General features: G+C 36.3%; 3 protein-coding genes across 4 annotated transcripts in view; 2 read left to right on the top strand and 1 right to left on the bottom strand.

Annotated features, from left to right (window-relative positions):
• Positions 1-3,644, top strand: LOC114251818 (integrator complex subunit 15). Its single transcript, XM_028186219.2, has 7 exons — positions 1-189; positions 282-583; positions 1,130-1,381; positions 1,643-1,793; positions 2,317-2,461; positions 2,608-2,749; positions 3,029-3,644. The coding sequence occupies exons 1-7, from the start codon at positions 111-113 to the stop codon at positions 3,179-3,181; spliced, it is 1,224 nt and encodes a 407-aa protein (XP_028042020.2). The 5' UTR covers positions 1-110; the 3' UTR covers positions 3,182-3,644.
• On the bottom strand, positions 2,444-4,646 carry LOC114251829 (ribosomal RNA-processing protein 7 homolog A). Its single transcript, XM_028186228.2, has 2 exons — positions 4,486-4,646; positions 2,444-4,401 (listed from the first exon to the last, which is right to left on the bottom strand). Exons 1-2 carry the CDS (start codon positions 4,517-4,519, stop codon positions 3,647-3,649), a joined length of 789 nt encoding a protein of 262 aa, XP_028042029.2. The 5' UTR covers positions 4,520-4,646; the 3' UTR covers positions 2,444-3,646.
• Positions 4,647-5,290: 644 nt separating this feature from the next.
• Positions 5,291-14,587, top strand: part of nonC (serine/threonine-protein kinase Smg1) — a 141,122-nt gene continuing 131,825 nt past the window's right edge. For both annotated transcript variants that reach the window (XM_089730818.1, XM_089730817.1), the window contains exon 1: positions 5,291-12,157. In XM_089730818.1, the coding sequence (XP_089586944.1) occupies positions 5,306-12,157 (6,852 nt within the window). In that variant the 5' untranslated portion in view covers positions 5,291-5,305. The remainder of the gene's footprint in view (positions 12,158-14,587) is intronic.

The following is a 14,587-nucleotide window of genomic DNA, read 5'->3' as shown; positions in this document are numbered from 1 at the left end:
GCCTTTCTATTTGGAAAAATAAAACTACTATTACTAAAACAATATTTTCAATGTGATGAAAATTTCATTTAATTATTTCCAATTCTGAAATTTCTCCAAAAAGCACTAAAATGTCCCTCTCAGATTTGAAACACTCCCTAAGGAAATATGAATTTCCAGTATGCGCTCAGGAAGCTCTCGTTAGAATAGGTAATTAACGTACTTACGTTACCCTTACAAAATACTATATGAAATTATTGATATAAAATCCAATACAATAAGTACTAATTTATTTATCACAGAACAATTATTAGCGGGTCGAACGGCACCTACGAGCAAGCAATTGGTTGTAGCGATGGAGATAATATCAGAGTTCATTTTCTGTGAGAGTGATCGTCGCGGAGACAGAGGACGGGGGGCAGGCCTTAGTTCATTGCAAGAACTACAACTCATAGATATTTTATGTGAATATTTGTCCTCTTGCAATAATGAGACTACAAAAAATACAATATTCTTGTCGCTGTTTGGTGGTATGGAAAGTCAGAGAAGATTGAAGGTACTGAGTATCCTGGCTAGCATGGCAGTGTCAGCCTCTAGCACTCCGGTAAGTAAAGATTCTAGAACTCTCATAGTTAACAACTTTATAGAGTTATCCACCCCACCTATTTCTGCCGTGAAGCAGTAATGCGTTTCGGTTTGAAGGGTGGGGCAGCCGTCGTAACTTTACTGAGACCTTAGAACTTATATCTCAAGGTGTGTGGCGCATTTACGTTGTAGATGTCTATGGGTTCCAGTAACCACTTAACAGCAGGTGGGCTGTGAGCTTGTCTACATACCTAGGCAATAAAAAAAAAAAAAAATATAAATATCATTTATTAAAAGCATCACAGTGAGCGTAATTGCTAATACTGAAAGTAATTTATTAAGGATCATTATGATGAAATTATATTGTTTGTAATGTATATAAGTGTGATTAACCTAAAAAGAATATAAGTTTCTTCTTTCATAGAGTCTACTAGATATTCCCATGCCTTAGTAAGAAGATTGAAAAGAGAAATTGACATAATTACTTCAGTACGCCATGTAGGACACCAGTAACCTACATGACAGTCCACACATTAATTACTCAATTGCTCAAATTACTTTTCAGGTGTTGCTTGCTGTAGGAGTTTGGCTCCAGCAGACAGGCTGCTCATCACCACAGTCTCTGCAACTAGCAGAGAATCTTATCCGTGATCACTTCTACCTTAATACAAAAAACCAGAAAGAACTCAGAATGCTGGCAAATACTGCTCCTCAATTTATTTCTAATTTCATTACTGCAGTAACAGAACTATATGTTCATGATTTATCAACAAAAAAAATGCCACCAAAGAATCTTCTAGAAGTCATCACTTCATGGGTTTGTTTAGTTTTTTCATTAGTAACTTATTTATTTCCTTAAATTTATCATTTGCTTTAATTGTGAACATCCATCCTGGATACAGAACTCTTGTTATAATTAAATGCTTCAATTATCCATTTAGAGGTGAAAGACTCCTACATAAGCTCTCATAGTTTCTCCTAATTCATTAACTGTTGTTGTGACTCCCATTAGTCAGATGTGCAATGTGACCAACTGAATTCCTTGACAAAGCAGAATTCAAATTAAATTATATTACAGGTGTATTCCAACCCATCACTGTGTATGTCCGCTCAGCTGAAGCCGGCGTCTTTACCGAGTGGCTCCATACCCATGGCGGCTGCCACTCCACTAGCTGGGCTCATACGGTGGTGTGCTCTTGCTCCTCTGTGTCTTCCTAGTAATGTAGAAGGTATCATATTAATTTATATACTGAATTAAGTTAATTTTTTTAGTAGCACATAGTAGTAAAAAGTAAAAAAAAAGATTCTTGTCTACTGTCTGTGTAAAATATTCTCTAGAAGAGATCACTCTTAACAATAAGTTTGATCATAGTACTATTACATTTTAATGTTTATAATGTTTTAATAATTTATTTGTTTGTTGGTCATCAATGGTAATTGATCAATGATTTTGGTGTACAATAAAGAATACTCTAATCCACTCTACTCTTCCCAAAACTAATCAAAATTAATAAAATTTCTGTATAATAATTGTATGACAACTTTTCAAAATTACTAATGTATGTATGTATGTACGAGTATGATTCAGGTTTGTGATACAAAACAATATATCTGCAGCACTATTGTCCTGACTATTTTTGCTACAGTGGAATTCTGCATTTCGATTTGAAGCTTAGGAATGAAGAAATTATCATGTCTACTTGTCCACCATATACAAGTATGTATATTATTTAATATATTGCTCTTTTTCAGATGTTGAGATGATGGAAATATCAATACCAATGAAAAAAATTAAACTAGAACGTGAAATTGATCGCTCCATAGTGACAACAGTGCAGCAGAAACAACTTTCAGAGGCTGAATTGTATATCAAACTGCATTTAGGAGTTTTACATAGGTAAAATTTATTGTGATATTTTTTGTGATTTTGATTGTGTATTTTTTCTGAGACTACTTTTTCTGGTCTCATATGTGTTCCAGTTCATCTGATCCAACACAGTAGCTATTAAATTTGTTGTGATTATTTATTTAATATGTTTTCAGTTTAAGATCCGGCAAACGAACCCAAGGCCCTCCGACTGCAGTTAACGCTCAACACCTCGCCGCGTTGGCGCCGATCGTGCAAACGTACGCGCATGACGTCCTCACACGAGGTCTTAAGCTGAGCAATGATGAGAAACTTCAGGTAAACGACACATGAATGGACACATAAATGTAATATTATACAAATAGTGATGGCACCGATGGAACTGTATTATGTTATTAGCCGTTTGGTGAGCTTTCAAGGATAGGTACCTACCAATTTTGGCCAATCATTGTTTTAGTGTAGGCATAAGTAAGTTGTCTATAGTTTGCCTTCCCTTATTTTGGATTTGGGTGAAAAAGTAAGACGAATTATTATAATTTCCATTAATGATTATTGTTAATTCAACTTAAAACTTCAATGTTCCATGTGTCACCTCAGGAATGTCTGAACCGACTTGGGCAAGCGGTTCAGGTATCCCTAGCCAACGGCTGCGTGTACGGCAACGTCAACAACCTCCTGGCCTCCCTGGATACACTGCCTGAGAATCGTCTCCTCCGCATAGTCATACGAACCCATCAGCAGAACATTTGACGAATGTTATGAGATTTTGTGACTGAATACAGGTCTTAGTCTTGGACTCATTGAGCCGTGTACAGAGGTGTGGTGTAATTATGTTTTGGTCTGTGATCAAATCCACTGTAAATAAATGTAAATTGAATACATTATAAGGTAAAAATTAGTTTTGTAATAAATAAATATTACTTAAACTTAACATGATTTCATTTTATGAATAGACTTTGAAACTAGATCTTATTTCAAGAAACATTTCTTGTCAACTCACTAATAAATAACATAATGATCAAAATCATGGATACAATTAAGAATATTTATATTTTTTACTTTTGATTCAATTTTTAATATGTTGTAAAATGTTATCATGAAACACAGATGGTTTTGTAAACTTAGATTACACTTTTATTTAAAAGTCTTACTTAATATAAATTAGGTTTTTAAATCTATGTAAACGAAATAAAGTTAAATTTTTTCTTTTATATTTTAAAATGGTTTAAATCGGCGGCTTTGTTTTATCTGTGCTATCTTTTTCTTGTCTTCTTCAAATTTTTGCCTGAGCATTACAATATGTTTCATTTTCGACTCTCGAATTTGAAAAGTATAGAAATTCTTCAGTTCTTTACGCTTTTTATTTTTTTCTTCTTTCTCTAAGATTTTGTTTTCTACTTTTTCTGTGCGAGCAAAACTTTGAATTTTGCCTCCCTTTGTGACTGTGACCCAACCTTCGTCATCTTCCTGTTCTAATTTTTTTTCTTTCTTTTTCTCTTTAGCAGTTTCGGAATCATATTTCTTCATAAATGTTTCAATATTTTCTTTCAATGTTTTTGGTTGTAAGATCTCTTTATTGAACTCTTCAATCCATTTTTGTATGCCAGTTTTTATTCTATAACTTTCACTGTTTAAGGGTTTTAATTCACTCAGCTGTAATGCTCTATCCAATGCTGACACCTTTTCAAAAACTAAATATGCAACCTGAAAGGACTTTTTCTGTTTTTCAGAAATAAATTTAGGAATATCATCTTCCATTGTGTTAGGCTTTATGCAAAGTTTTACTGAAGAAATGGGTCCCGCTTCGCTGAACGCGTTTGTAAGGCCTTTTTCGTCAGCATAAGGTGGAACGTTGACAATAAAAATTGTTCTACCAGCTGGTTTATCTTTCGTATGTTCTCTAACTGAGTGCTCTTTGAAATAAATGTAATGGGGACACGATGAATCATCATTCAATTTCAATGCAAGTGCTGTAAAAAAAATATAATTTTTATCATTATTTAATTTTGAGAAACACGGTACTCTAAGAGGTTATTTTTAATGTTTAGATTTACCCTTGAAATCGTGAGTACGTTTTGTGGCTTTCATTATGTTAATCTTGTTGGTTTATATAGATAAATCAAGCGTGGGGTTTATTTTTCTTAATTGTATTCCCGTCGATAGAATTTTTCAATTTCAGTATAAAAACACTACCCATAGATTTTTTTTTTTAATTAATTTTACTGGCTTGGAAACAAAGCCCATAGATAATATGCCTAAGTCGTCATACATAATACACTTTAATATTATGAGGTTTATTCATTTCTTTTATCTTTAAACCCATGATCATAGGGTAGTTTTTTATTTGATTATTACCGTAGGTACTGGAAAAAAATCTGTAAAAAAAGACGAAGCCACGTTATGTAAATATTTATGTATATGTAATATATTAATTCATAAAAAGTTACACTTTCATTTAAACCATGCCCATGCAAAAAACTGCTTACGCAGTTTGACTGCAGGTAACTCGCTTCATATAAACATAGCTTATAAATAATTATTAAATTAGGTTATATTAATACAATTTGTTTTTCGCAAAGTCAAACGAATAGATTGAAAAAGCTTGTGAATGGAACCCGCCGCGCCATGTCCCATCCAAGTACAACAATTCAGATAACTGATAACCTGCTATGAGCCCATTTTTGGATACGATTTTCACAAAATTATTTACTGAGCTATAACGAGAATTTCTCAGCAATAAAGAGAACTCGCAATTTTTTTTTAAATATTTTAACCAAAATATTCTTGCAAAGATTCCTTGGTGCTGCAGGGTTTGAGTTGTTTTGTTTTTGGTTTGACTTAATGTCAGTAATTGACACTTTGTTATTTTTGTCTATGACAAATCTGACAATAAGTTTTGTTGGCGAAGATCATCTGTTTTGGTCGAATTTTGTCGTAATTTTACGGCCATGTGTGGTTTTAAATACGTGTTTTATAAAAAATTTAGTGATGCTATCCGCAACAACAAGTAACAAAGTCAAAAACCTAAAAGGAACGGAAACTTCGATAACTTTAGAACGGGATGATAGTGCGCACGAAAACTCAACGGATGATAAGATCAGAGGTTATGTTAATGCCTACGATTCCCTGCCTGGTTTCGAGGGATCCTCCAGGGATGGACGTTTTCGACCCCGGGGCCGGGTTACTGAATTTCGGCCGTCACGTGGCGGTCGAGGCGGCAGTCGCGGTCGAGGCGGTTTCCCGCCCCGCGGCGAACGGGATCCCTTCGATAATTCCTATAAATATCACGAACCGTTAAATCAGCCAGTGGGTGACTCCTGGTCTCAAGGAAATAACGACAGCACGTTTTATGAGCGATCAGATTTAGTTTTGAATTTGCCAGAAGATCCACGCATCTCAAAACTGCTACGGCGTCTTTGTGCTGAAAGTGACGTCGAAAAGTCGCTCGCCATATGTAGAAAACTTCAAGACGCTGTGATGATGCCAGAAAACACTCGATACATACGAAGGTCTTACGAAATTTTGGTGGAATCACTGTTGGATGTGCTTTATGATGGCCCCGGTCCTGAAACAAAGGAAGGCGCTGCTGCAGTGCTCGGAAGAATAGGATATGTAATGGGTCCGGACTTTAGAAAACACCTTGATTGGATAGTAGCTACTTACTCTGTCCATAACAACTCAATCAAACACTTGTTGACATTGTCTTTAACCGAAACATACCAACTGGATTATCAAAATCATGACTTGTCTGAATTTGCAGAACAAACTCTTGACAGACTACAAGTAATAATCGAGGGAACAGACTCAGCTGATGTGTTCATGGCTGCCATTAATGCTATGTTAGTCATGTCTAATTCATATCCAGTGCAATTTGCCAATCACTTTGTAGACACTGTAGACATATTGGTTGGTTGGCATGTAGACAATGCCCAACCAAATAAAATTAAACAATTTGCTTTGCAGTCATTGTTTAAATTGAGTAGGCATTGGCAAGCTGATGTGGGATTCTCGGTCAATTTATTGAATCATTTTGTTGAAGATTTGACTGTTCACTCTCTTGATCTGGAGTCTGGAAAAAGTGAAGGAGATGACATACAAAAAATTACATCTTTTTTGAATGTTTTCAACACAGTCGTCAAGAGCTTAGGAAATCTTTTAAGCCCTACGGTCTCACATATGGTCACATGGGTGTTTTTAACAGAAACATTTACAAAAATACTAGAGGTTTTAAAGAAATCACTCAAGGATGATGTAGAATCTGATTTAATATTAGCTGGTAATGAATGCATTTCGTTGCTCCTGAAATATCTGCAGTCTAAATCAACATCTTGTGCTTTAGGTTTGTACCCCTTGATTTATATGGAGATGGAAAAATACCTGCAATTTGATGAGAATGTATGCCTCAGTGTAATTAATTTAGTGTCAACAACAATTAAGGAAATCGCATCTAACCTCCCCATAGAATTTATTGGACAAACAATAGGCCCAGGGTCACTACTGAGACCACTTCGTTACTCTGAGAGTATACTGATATTGAACAGCATTTTGTCAGTTTACAGTAATTTGTTAAACTTGAAGAATATTCCTCTACTGCAAGAGACCTACAAATTTGTGTTGACTGACATTCAGAATGCATATTCGGTCATTTTACCTGAAATATCAATTATAAAAGCAGAATATTTTGAAGAAATTAAAGAAGAACATGCAGAGAAAAATGTAATATTTTACCTTCAATGTTTGTCTGAGCTTGCAAATGCGAGTAATTCTATAATTGGTATGTGGGCACTCCAACCAAGCATCCTGGAACTGCTAGCCATAAAAATGTGCCCACATAGTGAAATATTAGGTGGCTACAAACCAGCTCTACAATATTCAATACTGTACCTTTTGTACTCACATTGCAAGAAAAATAATCACTTCATAGCTTCAAGCGATTTAATGAGCAATACCCAACAGAGAGCTAGTGATATATTTGGTTTAGCCAATCTGAGTTTAGGAGATGTTTCAAGCTCAAGCCCAACATCTGGTCACCTTGCTGTGATTTTGAATACAATCAGTACGATTCTGGTTGAAGATGTACCAAAAGAAACTTTGGTACTTGTATTGAGTTGGATATCTGATATTTTTTGCCAGCTGGACAAATATTTGCCAATTGTGAGCTTGTGTAATGGCTTTCTAGTTTTGGTAACAAACATGTTGACTTTAGTTCACTGCTTTGATGATGATGTTGTATTGCTAATCATGAATAATTGCCACCATTTACTGAAGAATAAAAGTTTGACTTGGAATCTCATTTTGTTAAAAAAAATAGCAGTATTATGTTTGCTGCATATTGACAATTTTAATAAGAACCTGGCTGATGTTTGCAAGCAAGTACTGTTTGATCTACCTTGGGATATCGTGCAATTGGAATTAGACAAGCAAGTAGTAAAAGTGTTCACAAGTCGTAAAATGAGTTTGAATATTTTGAATTGTGATACGAAATTCAACTCCTTCAAAGAGTACCTAATGAGAGGAACGTATTGTACATTGTCACAACAACACTTTCAACCGATCATGAACTCACTATTAGTATCTGTACCAGTGGAAAAAACCTTTATACTTGACTCATTTCTATCCACTTGGCCTTTACAAAATGGAGATACAGATGACAAAAACCAGCTCTTCTTCAGACAGTGTGCAATGACTTTTGATTCTGTTTGTGTTAGCTGGGCACTCTCTGAAGTCGCACAAACATGTGTCTCAGTAAAATTAAGAACAGTCCTGGGAAAGCCACAAGAGACCTTCATGAAAATAGAAGGTGCCTTAAAAACAATGGCAAGAGAAGTTTCATTAACGGACACAAAATACACAAGTAAAAATAGTCATGATTTAATATCCACCATAAAAATGGAGCAAATGAGGTCTTCATGGATTACTGAGTTTATGATATTCTTGGAGAAATATATTTACAATGCAGCTGAAGGTACAGCTACAGTATTGCCAGCAGTTAGCAAACCAGTGAAAACATTTTTTCACACCAATTGGTCTACTTGTAGAGAATGGTTAACAAGAGTGCGCCCTGCCGCACTGGCTGTAAGTCTGCATGCAGGACATTTTGGAGCTGCGATATATCACGCCTCTTTGATGTTACAAGCTGCAGCGAATTCTAAAACTAATATTGACATTGAAGCCATAACAATGACTGTTGCACGTGCCCTTATTAAAATTGAAGAACCGGAAGTTTTACATGGCTTTTATGTTTGGATTAAAAAGACGTTTGACAAGAAACTTGTGTGGCTAAAAGGTGCTGCAGAACAAGCCAACTCGAGACATGAATTAGCATTAGGTTTCTTCAAGAAATTAAAGAATATCAAGCCGAATGATGCTCAACAAGAGACTATGATCACCCCACTATACAATGACTCTAGATGTCTTAAATTCATAGATGAACAGATTATAGAAAGCTACAAGCATATTCAAAGCTGGGAAGAAATAGAAGAATGGAAGGATGTTGACCAACAAAATCCAAATTCACAATGGTACTGTTTATCTGCTCTAAAAATGTTCGAAGAGGAAGCGCAAATTCCTGAAAAACTCTGTAATTGGAATTTATTGGAACTCGAAAGCAATGAAATATCTAAAAACAGCTGTTCATACCAAGCATTGTTGAATAAAATAGAATCAACTCTCATTTGCACAGCAGCGAATGTTTATTACAATGATTACAATGAAAAATATGAAACTTTACTGAAAAATTGCCAAGAACTGTTAAATTCAGCCACAGAAGAGTTCACCAGAAGTAATTCCATACATTTTTTGAAGGAAATAGCTGTTCTACAACTAGCAAACCACGGATTGATGAATGTCGTTAAAAATGGGAAAGTTTTAACAAACCCTTTCAAACCATCTAGCGTGAAAGAACATAAATATGTGACTGAATTGAAAAACCTCAGCAGAGTGGTGTGGTGGAATCAATACTTTACAGATTTGAATGTGACGGAAGAAAATGTTTTCTTCACTGAAAGTCTTCGACTAGACCTTATTAAGAGTGCGAGAAAAAATGCTAACATTATGATGGCTAAAAGGGAACTTCTAAAACATTTTAAAAATAACTCTGCATTCCAGTTGTATCTGGGTGAAGTCGAGAATTTGGAAGAATTGAGTGAAGTTTTGCTTATGTCTACAAATTCATACAATTTAGATATTTGGACTCCTAATAATGCTTGTGCTTTGACCGAACTATGTAAATTGACGTATGCAAAAGAAGATACGAAAATGCCAGCAATTAATTTGTGTGCTAGTATTTCGTTTGGATTTTCTCAAAGACTAGCGATGGGTGAACAGAGTTACGAGCTTCGTGAGAGAGGCACTAGGATGCTCTTGACTCTTTCTAAATGGGTTCAGAGTGAAACAGAAAATGTTTTAGACGTTGATTCGCCATTATCAAAACTAGTATCAGCTTTGCCTGAAATTGGCCTAGTGGATAATAATGTTTCCGAGAATGTAATTCCACTAACGGACTCTGCTGTTGGTAAATTATTGCAATTTGGAGTCAATCAGTGCCCAGGATTGGCCAAAGCGTGGGCAAATTTTGCAGCTTGGTGCTTTAGATGGGGTAGGAAAATGGTCGAATTCAGTTCCAAAACGAGGGAACAATTGACTGAAAATGACAAACTGCAAATCGAAAGCGTTATGATTGGATGTTCTCCTGAAGATTTTGAAGCTGTTTGCGAGATTCTTTCTAAGACTAAAGCTACATGTGATGACGAAGACATTGATTGGAATGAGATTAACACATCGGAAATGATTGAAAGTCAGTTAAGGACCGTGCCGTCGCTCAGTAATGCTTTCCCCGAACATTTGGCGCTCCTAGTCGACATATGGCGACAAGCCCAGAAACGAGTGTTTTCGTACTTCGAATTATCGGCAGATGCATATTTCAAGTTCCTTCAATTGATATGCGCTTCTGACTACATAAACCACAGTGGGGAAAACGCTGTGGTCACTGCTACTTTGAGACTGCTACGTTTGATTGTGAAACATGCCATGGAATTGCAGACTGTTTTAGAATCTGGATTGGCCAATACACCTACACAACCGTGGAAAGTAATAATTCCACAACTATTTTCAAGACTAAATCACCCCGAGACATACGTAAGGAAGTGTGTTTCAGATTTGCTTTGTAGACTTGCGGAAGACACTCCTCATTTGATCACTTTTCCAGCCGTCGTTGGTGCAGTGGAAAACGAGCAATCTGAATTGCCTGAGTTGAATTTTGCTAGATCTTTACTCTCGAACGATGCCGAAAGCTGTGAAGATAATCTTGACCTGCATGATGCTGCTAGCGATAAAATGGTCAACAACGAGTTGAATTCATGCTTTCTAGACATGGTTGAGACTTTGGCGAATCAGGCTCCCACAACTATTCTCCAAGTAAAACTGCTTGTTAAAGAGTTGCAAAGAATCAACTTACTATGGGATGAACTCTGCTTAGGAACTCTGGTTCAACATCACTCCGATTTTACTAAGAGGCTAGCCCAGTTGGAAACTGAAGTAACAATAGTGAAGAATAACGAAAATCTATCTGCAGAAGACAAAGAAAAATTAATAAAAGAAAAACATCGCATTATATTCGAACCTATAGTTTTTGTTCTTGAACAACTTCAGCACGTGACGTCAGCGAAGCCTGAGACACCACACGAGGTTGCGTTCCAGGCAAAATTTCAGTCTCTAATTATTGATGTGATCGACAAGTTAAAGAATCCTACGAATCCTGAAAAACCACAAGAATCGTGGGCTCCGTTTAAGCAGTTACAAATCAAACTCCAACAGAAAGTTAATAAGAGAACTTCTTATATACTGAAGATGTCCGATATTAGTCCAGTCCTCGCTGAAATGAAAAACACGGTTATCACCATGCCCGGTGTACACACAAATCAAAGAACGGTCAGGGTGACTATACGATCTGTAGAAAATAACGTTGCTATTCTGCCAACCAAGACAAGGCCTAAAAAGTTAGTGTTTTACGGTTCCGATGGAAAATCTTACACGTACTTGTTCAAAGGTTTGGAAGATTTACATTTAGATGAGAGAATTATGCAACTGCTATCGATAACCAATACAATGTTGGCGCGCGATTCCGAAAACAACAACAATCAAACATACCGAGCGAGGCATTATTCCGTAATTCCTCTGGGACCAAGGTCTGGTCTCATTAGTTGGGTAGATAATGTAACACCACTTTTTGCCCTGTACAAACGTTGGCAGAATCGTGAAGCCGCCGTTATATCAACGAAAACGAACAAGACTGTCAACGTTTTGCGTCCATCAGAACTATTTTACAACAAACTGAATCCGTTGTTAAAAGAAGCGGGTATTTCTACCGACAACAGAAAGGAGTGGCCCGTGACGATACTGAAGCAAGTACTGCAGGAGTTAACCGCAGAAACTCCCCGTGATCTACTGTGGAGAGAGTTGTGGTGTGGTAGCGTGACGCCGGAACAGTGGTGGCAGATGACTCGCCGGTACAGTTACTCTGTTGCCGTGATGAGCACTATCGGATACATAATAGGGTTAGGTGATAGACATTTGGACAATGTGTTGGTGGACTTAACGTCCGGTGAAGTGGTGCATATAGACTATAACGTGTGCTTCGAGAAAGGCAAGACTCTCCGTGTCCCGGAGAAGGTACCCTTCCGGCTGACGCCCAACTTGGTCGCCGCTCTCGGAGTGACTGGAGTCGAGGTGAGTGTTTTGATTATATCGCATTTAAAAAAATTGCTTAGACCCGCTCAATTTTCATGTTTAAGTAATTGTTCTGTACTGTCTAAGGTACGAGAAATGTATCTAGGTACATGTCGAAGTGAGAAAGACTATTTGGTTTAAGCGACATTTTGCTTACTACGCGACTTTTATCTTTGTAATTAAAGGTCCGTTTTATTCAGTACTAGCTGTACCTGTCCGCTTCGCTGGGCATTTAAAATTAACGTTATTATTTCTCACCCTCACAAAGATTCTCATCATTAACACCCCCGCAAGTAGGGTGTAGGGAGTCCAACACTCATATAAGTATTAGCCTATCCATTAAGTACATGTATTTTCTACATGGATACCAAGTTTCAAGTCAATCGGATGCATGGTTCAGTAGTTATAACGGAACATCCGTAAAAACCACTGTAGATTTATATCTTATATATAAAATTCTCATGTCACAATGTTAGTTACCATACTCCTCTGAAACGGTTCGACCGATTTTTATGAAATTTTATATGCATGTTCAGTAGGTCTGAGAATCGGCTACTATCTATTTTTCATACCCCTAAGTGATAAGGGTTGGCCAAACTTAACATTTTTTTTTTTTTTGAATTTTTTTTTGTTGTAATGAGGCATTACCTAGTTATGTGGTTGAATGAGGTTTTGTTGTTTTTATACTCCCTAATCGTTCACAGCGCTACATGCCTCTTTCACTCATTTACCACATCCTTACACACTTACAATAAGTTACTTTTTTTGCTACACTAGAAATTCCCTAGAAATCTTATATATGGCAAAACAACGTTGGCCGGGTCAGCTTGTATTAGTATAGATATAGATTGGCATTAACAGTTCGATATTTTTAATCGATCTTCATTATGTTTACACCCTTGAAATAGCTGCGAGAAAGTTCTTTTGTTATGATATTTTTTCCAAATTTTAAACTTTGAATGGCTCTTCTGTAAAGTTTCAAAAATGTCGCTTAAACCAAATAGCCTTTAATTTCACTTTCCTCTGATATGTGTACAGTCAGCTGGCTTAAATATTTAAATTGAAAAAATATGTGCAAGTCGTCAAATAGTCATATTTAATGACAATCAATATATAAAAAAGGCGGTTATTGACATCGCTGCCGTTAGAACCGGTTTCCTTAACACGTTGAACGCCAAACTAGAAGCCATGCTTAGCCTAGTGGGCCGCGACGGACGCCGTGAGTTCAATATGACAATTCTCAGAAGATAATGAGTAGTCACTGCTTTGCACAATATTTGCGAAAAAAACACCTCAACGATTTTTGGACGATCTTGATATATTGGTATTGGTGCGGCCCTATCGGAAAGTATGCCGTGGACACATCTTTATTTATTGCATTTGTGGGCAGACGAGTATACGACCTACTTGATGGTAAGCGGCTACTGTCGCTCATGGACGTCAGCAATGCATTATGGCGTTCAAAGTGTTAAGAATTTTGAAATATGAGGCAGATACATGGCCACCAATACATGGCCTCCATGTATTGGTGAGGTGTTTGCTATCAATAGTCATAAAATAAGTATTAGTTGGAAACAAAACTGGGCCACTGCCGATATTCCATAACTAATAGCCAATCTCCTTAGTTCAATTTCATAATAATCACAAATCAAACAATAAAAATAAACAAGGCAAACGATAAGAAATCACAAAACAATCTAAAAGTCGTCAGGCATATCATTTAACATATTGTCCGAGCACTATTTTTATGAAACACTAGCTGACCCGGCAGACTTCGTAGTGCCTCAATCGATAAATAAAAGACAAAAGGAATCCGTCCGATGGGGGACACATCAAAGGACAAACAAAATTGTTATTTTTATTTAATTCCGAGAATTTTCATATATTTCATACCTTTTAAACCTTCTCTGGACTTCCACAAATAATTTAAGACCAAAATTAGCCAAATCGGTCCAGTCATATAGATATAGATTAAAGATTAATGATTGAAGCCCAATTGAAATCACTGAATAAAATATAATCATTTTAACATTATTTTATGACAACCTAAACTGCTTAAAAACATAACGTCATATTGTTATGTGACTAATTATTGAATGTTCGTTTAAGGTTAATGGTTCATCTATTTTGACCCTAAATGATGTCACACGTAAAGTTACCTCTCTATTACTTATACTTACGAAATTTAATGTACTTTGTGAGGCGAAATGTGTTCCTTTGAAGGATTCTCTTTGAGAAGGTTATCAATTATTTAACTTTATCAGCGCCTTTCAAATAGATAAAGAGATGTAGCGGCGGACACATCTATTGTCGAACAAAATAAGTGTCCCGGACACGATATACTACCAGTAAATTCACATATTTTGTGAGTTTGATATTCTTAAACAATTTATTCCTTCAATGTGGAAGAAGTTCGTTTGTCTACTAGAT

Source organism: Bombyx mandarina, chromosome 11 (assembly GCF_030267445.1).
Source record: "Bombyx mandarina strain Sakado chromosome 11, ASM3026744v2".
NCBI lineage: Eukaryota > Metazoa > Arthropoda > Insecta > Lepidoptera > Bombycidae > Bombyx > Bombyx mandarina.
The sequence above is the reverse complement of the archived record's forward strand: the minus strand, read 5'-3'. Positions and strand labels throughout refer to the sequence as shown.